Source organism: Salvia miltiorrhiza, unplaced genomic scaffold, assembly GCF_028751815.1.
Source record: "Salvia miltiorrhiza cultivar Shanhuang (shh) unplaced genomic scaffold, IMPLAD_Smil_shh original_scaffold_399, whole genome shotgun sequence".
Lineage (NCBI taxonomy): Eukaryota > Viridiplantae > Streptophyta > Magnoliopsida > Lamiales > Lamiaceae > Salvia > Salvia miltiorrhiza.
In genome coordinates, this window is record NW_026651541.1 from 188,204 (window position 1) to 200,299 (window position 12,096).

The following is a 12,096-nucleotide window of genomic DNA, read 5'->3' on the forward strand; positions in this document are numbered from 1 at the left end:
CAACTAAATTCTCAAATTTTGATTAAAAAATCATCCGAACTTTCGGTCCAACTAGGTGTCAACAACGCTATCATTTTTATTTTTTTTTTTTCTCTTTTTAATTAACATCACAATACAACGTTGACTTTCAGGAATGAATATTGGTTACTACCGATATTAATAGAAATAGACAATTTATAGTAATATTAAATTATTGATATCAAATTGTCAACAAATGCAAACCTAGTCAAGATAAATTAACGATGGAACGGGAATAAATAAACACAAAAACAATGACGTTGAAAATGTGTAACATGTGTAGTATTATTCCCAGGAAAACAGTTTACAGAATGCAATCAATTCAAACATAAAAACCACGAGAAAATATATGCACGACTCTGTGAATCAAACTCCCAGAAATATAAAGCCAAAAAACTCAAAAACTAATAGCAAATGGTTATGTTCTTGATTTTGCACTCACCTTCAAGTTTAACTATCAGCAATCCGCTATCCAGATTGTATTCAAACTCTACCTTAAGCCCGTTGACTGTGCAATGGATCGGCTTCTCACTCGAGTAAGCCCCAAAACGGCCACAACCACGAGCTTCTATCCTTATAAAGCAACCAGAAGGGTCGTCATGGCTAAAACTTAAGCCTTCCGTTGCACCTCCAGAGTTGAACATATCGATCAATCCAATTGGAGCAAAATCGAGCGTTTTGCTCACAGCCTGTTCATATGGAAGTTACATAGTAAGTACTATGAGACCACAACTCAATTTTCTTGATAGAGTTAGCATGTTTACTTACGTGTATAGGGGAGATTGTAAATACTTCACATTCAAGAGTGGCTAAAGTTACTTTATGACTTCCTTCCCTTGCCAGTCGAGAAAGCGATCCTGTATTGCGATCATGTTAATATACATCGTCTAAACGAGGAGGTGTGCAGTTTGAAAAGGTTAATGAACAGGAAAATTGAAGGTTTACCCGTGTGGAAAGCATAGACGGCACAGTCCCCCTTCCATCTCTCATCAGCAATTTCTCCAAGAGATTCAAGATCATGAGGGCTTACAGAGCCTGACAAAGATATAGACTTGGATGATGAAGTAGGATCTTGTTGCTCCGTATCTCTCAACGACCAGTTTCCGGCTCCTTGGCAGTTGAATATGCCAATCACTCCGGATGTCTTATTCAAGTTCCAAATCTTCAATAAGCTGAAAAGGGGAATGCAGCTAACTAGTTAGCCTAGAGAGGTTCCAAACTTTAAATACAAATTCGAATACAGATAGTATGCATCATTTTGACCTTTTGCCATCCATTACTGTGTCTACAAATAAGCAATCACGGGTAGGTCGCCCAGCGTATTTCCCCCTCAGTATCGAGCCATCGGGCAATACCAACTTCTTAAGTAATTTGAAGTCGTGGATTCCCGGTTTATCACTGTAGCATTTGTAGACAATCCACAATAAAGGCATATATTCCCTCTGTGAGGTTTGGAGCATCACATAATACTCGAAGAAAGTATTTACTATCAAAGCTCACCTCACATACACAGGACATCCACCCACCGCTCTTGCTGCACCGTGGAATTCTGCTGTGTAATGATGGCTCTGAAATAGGATTGGCAGGTAAAATACAACGGGGCAATCCAAATTAAAATTCAAAGGCTGTCGGAAACAGATTCCATATCAAAAATTGTACCTGAAACATATCCCAATCAGGCACCATGATCTCCCCTAGTAGAAGGCTGTTGAAAGCCACAGAAGCAACATGTAAAGTTTGAAATGTAGGCTGTCGTGGCATAAAATCTTCCGATGCTCTTACAGTGGCGCTTCTCTTTGAGCTGGTAAACCATCGTCAATCAGAAACAATCGAGACACAAACAAATTTAAAAAAGATGACTGATAAGAGTCTAGGTGAGTTCTTGTACCTGTAGATGGAGTCGGTGTTGAGACTCATACAGCATATCAGGTTATTCTCTTGGAAATTCCTAGCAACGGAATCCTCCAGCGCTGTTTGGTACTTTCTGGTGAGGGAGACTCGCCCCCCATAGCCTGCTCCTAGAGTCTCTATCAGATTTTGGATATCTACTTTCACTCCATCGACTCCACTGCTGGAAAGATAGCTATGAAGATCATTGTAAAAATCATAAACTTTCTCAGGATCAATAAGACCAACTCCGTATTTTTCTAAATAGTCCATTGCTACATCACGCGTGTTTCCAACATTTCCGGGAGACTGTTTGGGGTATACTAGCTCGGGACCGTACTTCTTCATTTTCTCGGAAGATCGAAGAAGCCCTCCCCAATAACCTACCAAAGCATGCCACACATACACGTATCTGTACCATATGTCGGGTTGCAGTTAGTTTTGTTAATAAGTAGCTTATGTAAAGAAATAAGGTAATCTGATATAACAGCATACTTCAAGCCGTATTTTTCTTTAATGAACTTGACAAAGTCATGAAGATCATGGCATGAAATATCTGTGCCCGTCTCCATGAAGCTGGAACTTTCCTTGAGACCGTTTAATCTAATGGCGAATCTGCGAGTACTCACATTATACAACTAAAATTAGAAACTTTTAAGTTGACAAAACAAGATGTGATTCCAAAAACAAGAATTGCTTACTGCGTTCCTTCAATGCAAGGTTCTCCTTCTTTCTGGAACTCATCAAATGTATCTTGCCATCCATCGTCTATAATTAGAAATTTAGGCGGGCAACCTCCTTCAAGGAAGCTGATCAGAAGCATAACCGTTACCTCTATTTCAGATTACATTAAACAGGCCGAAGACCCAAAATCCTGAAGTTATAACAATGGAATGTATACCTTTCAAGACCTTCTCTAATTCCACGTGGAGTAACGTCTCTATAGAAAGCATCCCAAGTACACCAACCAAACCAATCTAAATGTGTAGGTTTCTGCAAATTATAGAGCAAATATGATGAGATTAAGATTCCCCATTACACACATCACAAAGGTGATACAGACGAACTAATCTGTACCTTTTTGTGTTCAATATGAGTGAAGGTACCTTTATGATTCTCAAGAATCCTGCAGCAGGAAGATGCATTGATATCATTCTAATTTCGAGCATGAAGAGTCACATTAAACATTAATCCCTCCCTTTTCAGGATAAGTTCCATTTGTAGAGCTTTGCACACATATTAAACACATTTACTAAGCTAAACCTAAAAACAACAGTCTATCCAGAAATTCTAAAACAACACTATCTTAAACCGAAGGGTGTGAACTAGATTGCTTTACCTTAAAGAATCCCGTATAAGCTCAAACGGGTTACTCCCCGATGTTATGAAGACAGCTTCTGAAACCTGAGTGGTCTGTACATGAGCATCTCCTGCAAGAAACCAAGTTAACAGTTTATAATGATGTACAATGAAACATATGCTGGTAATGCACTTCAGACACTCTGAAGTGACGGGGAAGGTAGTATGCAGGTAGTTAAACTAACCACTTTCAACACAGAGCTCTAGCTCATTAGCCGAGTTGCCTTGCAGCGTTGCCCTAAATCCCCCTTCTAACACGGGCAAAAACAACACGTAAGATGTGTTGTCAGCTGATTGTCCCAAGAAACTATCATCTTGCACTGCAGACTCCTCTCTCACTTCCAACAGAAACATCTGTGTTTCCATTCGAATATCGCTACCCGAACTCCCAAAACGAGGTATCATCCACCAAATCTTGTGCCTGAAGAGACCCATAAACCTGCATTCTCTGCAACATCCACCAGCCACAAGAAAATATTCAAAAAACCAATATCATGCACCAGTCCACAATTCTAGCCCAAGCTGCACCATTTTCCCTCCATAATGAAGTAGGGAGGTTTGGCTAAGCTTATAAGCTCTTGAGAAGTGTTTGACAAATAAGCTCCTAAACACATTATAAGCTATAAAATTAAGCCCAACAACTTATAAGATTCCAAAAAAAGTTCTTCAACCCCAACTTATTTTTTCATAATCTTATAAGCAAGTACTCCATTTTATAAAAATCATTCTACTATAATTTTGTATTTCCAAAATATACTCTTCTAATTCATCTATGTTTAACTCAGAGTGCTCTCTCTAACTTATAAGCTTAATTATTCAAATATTTTGACAACTTATAACTTCTTGAGAGGAAAGATCTTATAATTAGCTCTCTAAAATAAGCTTAGAGAAACACCCCTTAATTCTGAAAGAATTTCATATTTCAACAGAAGCTCTCTATAAATTGTTTCTCATAATGCCAGGTGGAAAACCCATTACATAAATCAGTAGAAGAACATCCAATCATGAAGCAAGAACAACACATAACCTCAGACAAATTCTTACAATCATAAATGACCCAACAAAAAAAACATTCTTTTCCAGTTATATATAAACCCAATTCAGATAGAAGAAACCTTTAAAAAAAAAAAAAAAGAAGCTATAAACGGAACTTACCGAAGAACGCCAAGACTAAAAACATGTCTTGAGCTAGGAATACTCGAGCTGGCACCAATAAAAGCAGCAGAGGTAGAAGAAAAAGACAATCCGTCAGTCACAGGATAGACGGCGACGTTTTCGGGGACACCCTCCAACACCACCCTCCCATTCACCAACAGGGAGCCATCTTCAATGCACAACGGCGCTGCCACCGTCATTGCCGCCTCCGCCTTCAACGCAACCCCAGTAAAATTCTTGCCACGAAAACTGTTCCCACCACTAGTATAACTCTCGCGTCTGTCTGAAATTCTACTACGGTACGATGAAAAAATGGATTCTTTGCAAGAATTGAATGTGATATTAAGAGCAGAATGAGCAGTGGTGCGATGATAATGGGAGTGATTTAAAGGCAGCCTCTTGAAGAAATTTCTTGAATTCATGCTCCTATATATAGCAGCAGTGGCGTTGAATGTTGTGCTAATTGCCATCGCCAGGTGGAAATATTTAGAGTGTTGTGGAAATTGCCATCGGTGCGGTGGAAGGTGAAAATATTTTAGAGAGAGAATGGAGGTGGGGACGGCGGTGAAAAACTCGTTGATGTTGAAACCGAAGCGGTTTGAATTTCCTTTTATGCAAAGTGAGGAAATGAGAAGCTGTTACAAATTCTTTTTGAGGAAAGTTTTATTACATGTCTTTTAACAAATTTGATAAATATTTTTTGGATATAAAATCCTCGTCCGTCTTATTTATAATGACATAATTTTTTTTTCCATTTATCTTATTTATAATAATATTTTTTTTTAAATAAAAATAATTAGAGTCATTATTTTTTTTAATTCTCATGCACAACTTACTTTACACCCTAAACAAGTGATATTCACTTACTTTACACACTATCTTACAGATAGTCTTTATGTAATTTATGTTCTAAAAACATTTTTCTTAATCTCCACGTCCAGAAAAATTGTACTACTATTATTTACTCTCTTCGTCCCAATAATAAAGACATGCTTCATTTGGGCATGCAAATTAAGAAGATATAATTTAGATGATAAAGTGTTGTGGCCGACATCATTAGTGTAGTTGATTAACTTTTGTTTATTGAATTTATTTACTTTTATTTTACATTTTAGATTGATTTTTTAATTTTAAAAATTCAGAATTTCGACCACCACCGCCGACCACCACTCTTTGATCCGGCGAGCCATCGCCGCTTTCCCCGTCACCTCATTTCCCTTCGCCCCTTCTCTCTTCGATCTGGGATCCCCAAAATATACCCCAAATCAGGAAAAAAAAAATCTGCAAATTTGGAACCAACCCCCAATTCATACCCTCAAATCAGAAATAATCCCCAAAATCAAGGTCTTTATAAGCATCAAACAAAAATAAATCTGCAAATTTGAAACCCAAAAGGTATTGCTGAAGAAGAATTTTGATTTCAATTCTCATAGGCAGAAAGAGCGAGTGAGGTGAAGGTGATGGTGGTTGTAATAGCGGTGACGCCGGACACGGACGGTGGCGGTGGCAGAATTGGGGCGAGGAGATGGGCGGCGGCTATAGAGGATTCCAGAACAAAGGTGGAGGGGTTCTAGCCCAAAATCGAACGCCTCTGCTCCTTCTCTTCTCGCTCAAAATCACATGCCTGCAAACCCTAGCCACTAGAACAAGATTCGTTGGAGAAGAGAAGAGGATGGGTGGCGGCTGTTCGGTCGGAGAAGGCGGCGGCGGCAAACATAGAGGTCTAGAAAGAGAGAGATGAGGGAGAACCGAGAGGGGTCGAACAGAGAGAGATGCGAGGGGGGGAAGGAAGGCGGTCGCGGCGTGGCGCCGGAGCCACCGTCGGTCAAAGAAGGCAGAGAGAGTGGCGGAGAGGCCGAGAGAATAGAGATAAAGAAAGAATTTAGGATTTTGTTTCTTATTTATAATGTAATTAAGGTGTAGTTAATTAAGTATTCTTATTCTCTAATTATTTCCTTATTTAGAAGTGTGTCTTTATTATTGGGACAACTCAATAAGGAAAATGTGTTTTTATTAATGGGACGGAGGGAGTATAGGAAAGGGGTATATAAAAAAAACATATATTAGACTAAAAAAATGGAGTTTTATTAATATAGAAAATAAAATTCTAGGTGAGGTATGGACGAAAGATATCAATTGAGTCAGTCACTCGGTGTCGAGCCAAATCATTTGATTTTAGACTATTTTCGGATTGAACTAATCAATTTTTTATTTTTTGAACTATAAATTTTGACTTTAATCCTAACAAACTCAGTTTCAAACTAGTCCGACGGGCTCACAAGTTTACGACTTTTTTATAGAAAGTATATTCGCATGGTCATTCTAAAGAAGAAAATACGATATTTGGTCACTAATTGAAAAAACACAAAAATCTAGCAATATTTTGCATTTTAGGATTATTTTTGTCCTTAATTAGGGCGAACCAGATTCGGGTTTGCGTGCGGATTAGGCACACATGGCACTATTAGTGCCATTAGTGCCATATACTCAGTGTTGCACGAATGGTACTTATGATCATATTAATGTCATTAGTGTCATACGAATTATACTTATGGCCATATTAGTGTCATTAGTGTAAAAAAACCTGTGTGTTGATATTATTTAGATGAGTACATTTATATGATTATTTTGAACACTTCGTGGGGTTTAGATTTTCTATTTAGTGTGTTGCACAAATGGTACTTATGGCCATATTAGTGTCATTAGTGTCATATGTGCCTAACCCGCGCGCAAACCAAAACACATTCTACAAGAAAATATATAATTCAATTAACCAGACCAACCCACTCAATTTTCAGGCCATTCCTATTTTCGGTTCGGGTCAATCGAGCTGAATTTTTTTGAGTTAAAATAATTTAACCATAATCTTCTTTTTTTATCTATTCGAATTGACTTGTTGGTTTCGTACTCTATTGATATCTGTAGTGTAAATGATACTTTTTATTTTAAATTACATAAGATATATAGATATATAGATATATATATATATATAATCAAATAAGTCACTATACTGCACGCATACGGGTCTAGGGATGGACCAAAATATTAAAAAAAATCGGTATACCGTACTTACCATATCAAAAATACCGAAATTTTGGTATACTGTAAATTTCGGCACGGTATTGTACCGTACCAAAAAATTTCGATACAACGTCGATATTTATTTTTCTCATACCGTGATATACCAATATACACCGATACCACGGTATATACCGAAAAAATTGTATATTCGAAAAAGTCGGTATACCGTACCTATATATAGGAGAAGACTAAAATAAGTACACTTCTTAAGATATAAAATAAGAATCATTTTCAGCTCTTAAATCATCAAGATCTATGGTTGATTCATCATTCTGTTGGATGAATTCATGGTCCTCAGTTCGAATCACAAAGGTAGCAAATTTTTTTTTTTCGCAATTCATACCTTGATACAACAAATTCATACGCGTTCTACATAAAATTCATACATTTTCTCGCCATTAACTTTTTTTTTCTCCCCTTCACCCTCTCCGCAAAACCCTTCGGCAACACCGCTGTCGTCGCCCCTCCCTTCTCTTCTCTTCTTACTCCAATTGACTCCCGTTGTTGATCTCTTTCCAACCACACCATGATGGTGGTCGCCGAGGCGAACAAGGTTTCCTAAAAAATCTTGACAAGTGAATCTGTTTTCAGCCTTAGATCATCAATGTCTACGATTGGTTTATTAATTAGGTCTACGATTGATTCATCATCTTGTTGGGTGAATTCATGGTCCTGAGTTCGGATCTCATAGGTAGCAAAATAATTATTTTTCAGAATTCATACATCTATACAACAAATTCGTACGTGTTCTACATAGAATTCATACATTTTAGGTGGTTTATATTTTATATGTTAGAAAGTGTTTATACCGTAGCCCTCCCCTATATATATAATATAGTTAATGATAAATTATTAAAAAGCTTTTTTTCTTCATAATTACTAAAAAACTAGGGGTGTAATCGAACTGAGCCGAACCGAATAGTGGTGTGCTCAAGTTTGGTTTGTTAAGTATCGAATCGAATCCCAAATTTTACTTACCGAATACTTTGAGGCTCACGAGCCTAATCGAGCCTATACGAACTTTCTAAATTTATATTTATATTCAAAATATTGATTATTTTATTTTACAAATAAATTATTTTATTTAAAATAATAAATATATTAATTATTTTCTTATAACAAATAAAATTAATTAGATATTTAATACAATTATTATTAATTTTAGGGGATAAATATAAGTTATGTCTACTAATAATTTATATTTTTCAAAGTTGAATCACTTGACGAACATGTTCACGAGCTAACGAGCCGAATACTATTAAGCTCAAGTTTGGTTTGTTTATTTTACGAGCTTCTCTAAACGAACTTGAACGAGCTTTTTTCGAGCCGAGCTCCGAATAGTTCGCGAGTGGCTTGGTTTGTTTACAGCCCTATAAAAAACTAAGGACAACTTATAAAATATATGTTTATTAATAATTACAAACATGTAAATAAATTGAGTAAATATAAATAAGTTACATCTATGTTATTTTTTTCGTTTGATTAAAAGTGGCTTGTATTTCATTTTGGGTTGTCCTACTATAAGTGACTTGTTTTTATAAATGATAAAATTTAACCCATAAAAAGTGTAGGCCCTAGCCACCCTGCCACTTTTAATCATTTACACATTCTTCTTATTTTATGTGCAATAAAGTAATCCGTCACTTTTAATGGGATGGATGAAGTATTTAACTAATAGAACTTTGAAAAGTAAACAAATATATTATATAACTATACACGTATGAGCTACATTAATAGCTATATTTGTATACTTATTGATTATAATTATAATTCTAGAAAAACTATATCTCTAAAATAAGTTACATCTATATTGTATAATTTTTTTTGAATCATATAAAAAATTAACTATAAGATAAATATAATTATAAGTCATAAGTAGATTTGTCTCCAAGGAAACACCAAGCGGTGCGAACTCCTATCTACGAACAGTGAGGTCTAGGATTCAAACTTTTCGCTCCCCCTCCCTCAAAGTAAAAAAAAAAAAGTCATGAGTAGATTTTGAAAAGTAAATGAACTGAGTAAATATAAAACTCAAATAGTAATTACGTGATCTACTAAGTTATTGATGAAATTAGAATATCAATATATAGTCAATTATAATATATAATTATACAAGTATGAGTTATGGAGTATATAGTTATATTATATCTATAAACTATAATTATAATTTTAGAATAATTTACATCTATGTTATATAACTAAGTAATTATAAGATTTTGAAAAGTAAATGAACGAGCTAAATACAGTTGAACGCTATCAAATAGAATAATATATAGACCATAACTATAGTCGAATGATAAATATTCAGATTTTATGTATAATTTTAGAAAGTTATTTATATTTGTTTAATTAATGGAATTTTGGTATGTATTAAAATGCGATTATATATAAAAGAAGAAAAAGAAACCTAAAAACCCTTGAAAGCACACAAAAGCAGACTAAGGACCGAACCTCATTAAAACTTTTTCATGGAAAACCCAAAGGGGAAAACCAGAAAAGAAATTTTGGTATGTATAAATACATGATATACCATAATATTTTAGTAATTTAGTCATAAAACGATATACCAATAAGTTTGGTATATCGTAAAATACGATATTCGACTTTCGATACGGTATACCACACTATTGATATGACATCGGCATGAGAAAACTTCATACCGAAAATTTCGGTATGCCTATCTTCGGTATACTGAAGAGTCCGGTATGACAACGATATGAAAATTCTCATACTGCAATTTACGGTATGATAATATGGTATGGTAAAAACTTTTCGACATACCGTATCGGTCCACTCCTAGGCGGGATCTCTACACACTACACAAAGGTGCACAATATATTACACCGCATGCAGATGAGACCTTTGCACTACATAAAGGTGCAAAATATACTACATTGTATATAAGTAAAATTGAACCCAAGATTTTTTGTAAAGAAATATATTTAAGTGTTTTAATTTTATCACTTGAACTAATCTCATCAGTGCTAATTGGCCCTAGTGTGGATGATTCTAGAATTAGATAGTTAAAAGTAGGCCCTTCAAAATGTTAGGGAAGTTTATTGTTCCTTAAATTCCACTTTAATTAGGTGGTACGATTATGAATTTCTGACGTGGCAATGACTAGGATTTAGAATCATAATCTTTAGTTGTATTTTGTGAGTTGTTGTGATTGTGATAATAACGATCATAGCTCCCCATTTTCAAACATAATTATTCTACGTGGCCTTCGGAAGAAATATAAGGCCACAATTTGTGAATATGTGATAGCAGATGGTATTATTGATTTTCATTAATATGTTATAAATTGAACTTATTATAACTCGTCTCCTGTTGTGTGATTTACATATTTGAATAAAACTAGTGTGTAACCCGTCGAATTTCGACGGGTATCATTTGGTATTATAATTTATATTTAAAAAAAATGTAAAAAATATTTTTTAATATATTTATAAATTATGAAGATTTTCACTAAAAAAACTGTTAATATGATATAGGTCAACGTTACACATCAAACTAAAATGAAAAAATAAATTAAAGAGGACTTTCATCATTAACATGACTTAGCGAAACGTATATTCGAAAAAATTATTTGTCACCCATACCCGCGACCCGCGGATATCCGTCACCCTCTACCCGTCGGATACCCGCCGAGGCTTGAGAGGTAGGGGCGCCGCTGCTTCTCTGCGTCGACATCCTGCAATCAACCACCCAACAAATGCAATAAACCACCCAACAAATAAATCACCACGAAACTGCAACAAAGTTTGAGAAAATTTAAACTTCTTGTACACTACTATTTGTCGCCCATACACGCGACCCGCAGATACCCGCCACCTGTTACCCGTTGGATTCTCGACACCCACTACCCGTCGGATACCCTTGTAGTCGTCCCAAATTTTATTTATTATCCGAACCTATTAAATGTTGCAATAATTATTAAATTTTACAATAATTATTTATTCATCTCAATAAAACTTGAACATTACAAAATAATTATTAATAATAGGGTTCATTGCATGTAAATACACCAACTTTTTGCAATAAAAACAAATTTGACTTCATGTTTTACCAATAATTTTTGGATCTTTAATATTAGCGTTAGGGATGGCAATGGATCTTGGACCCGGTCCAGATCCGTGGATCTCAATTTTTTAGACCCGACGGATCTGGATCTGGATCTGGATCTCAGTTTTGAAAATGGATCTGGATCTGGATCTTGAAATTTTAGATCCGGATCCGGCCCAGATCCGACCCGTGGATCCGTTTTATTTTATATACATTTTTTATATTTTATATTTAGTTTACTAATAATATTAACTAAATTAAAAATAATAAATAAATTATATTCAAAAGAATAAAAACTAAAAGTAATTAGATAAAAGTATTTTGTGTTATATTTTTCATGATGAAAATTAGATGTTGTTGATTTTGTGATTTTTTTAATTTAATTTAAAAATAGTAGATCCATGGATCTGGACCCGTGGACCCGCGGATTTGACGGATCTGGATCTGGATCCAAAATTTTCAGATCCACGGATCTGGATCTAGATCTGGATCTGGTATATGAAAACGGATCTGGATCTGGTATTGGTCAGA

At 35.3% G+C, this 12,096-nt stretch overlaps 1 protein-coding gene across 1 annotated transcript; it reads right to left on the reverse strand.

The window, feature by feature from the left end:
• Positions 1-278: 278 nt before the first annotated feature.
• LOC131004442 (probable galactinol--sucrose galactosyltransferase 2) lies at positions 279-4,998 on the reverse strand. Its single transcript, XM_057931140.1, has 14 exons — positions 4,420-4,998; positions 3,450-3,712; positions 3,245-3,335; positions 2,983-3,031; positions 2,807-2,898; positions 2,607-2,714; positions 2,401-2,520; positions 1,907-2,317; positions 1,678-1,819; positions 1,519-1,586; positions 1,282-1,416; positions 964-1,190; positions 787-875; positions 279-707 (listed from the first exon to the last, which is right to left on the reverse strand). Exons 1-14 carry the CDS (start codon positions 4,887-4,889, stop codon positions 423-425), a joined length of 2,550 nt encoding a protein of 849 aa, XP_057787123.1. The 5' UTR covers positions 4,890-4,998; the 3' UTR covers positions 279-422.
• Between the last annotated feature and the right edge of the window lie 7,098 nt (positions 4,999-12,096).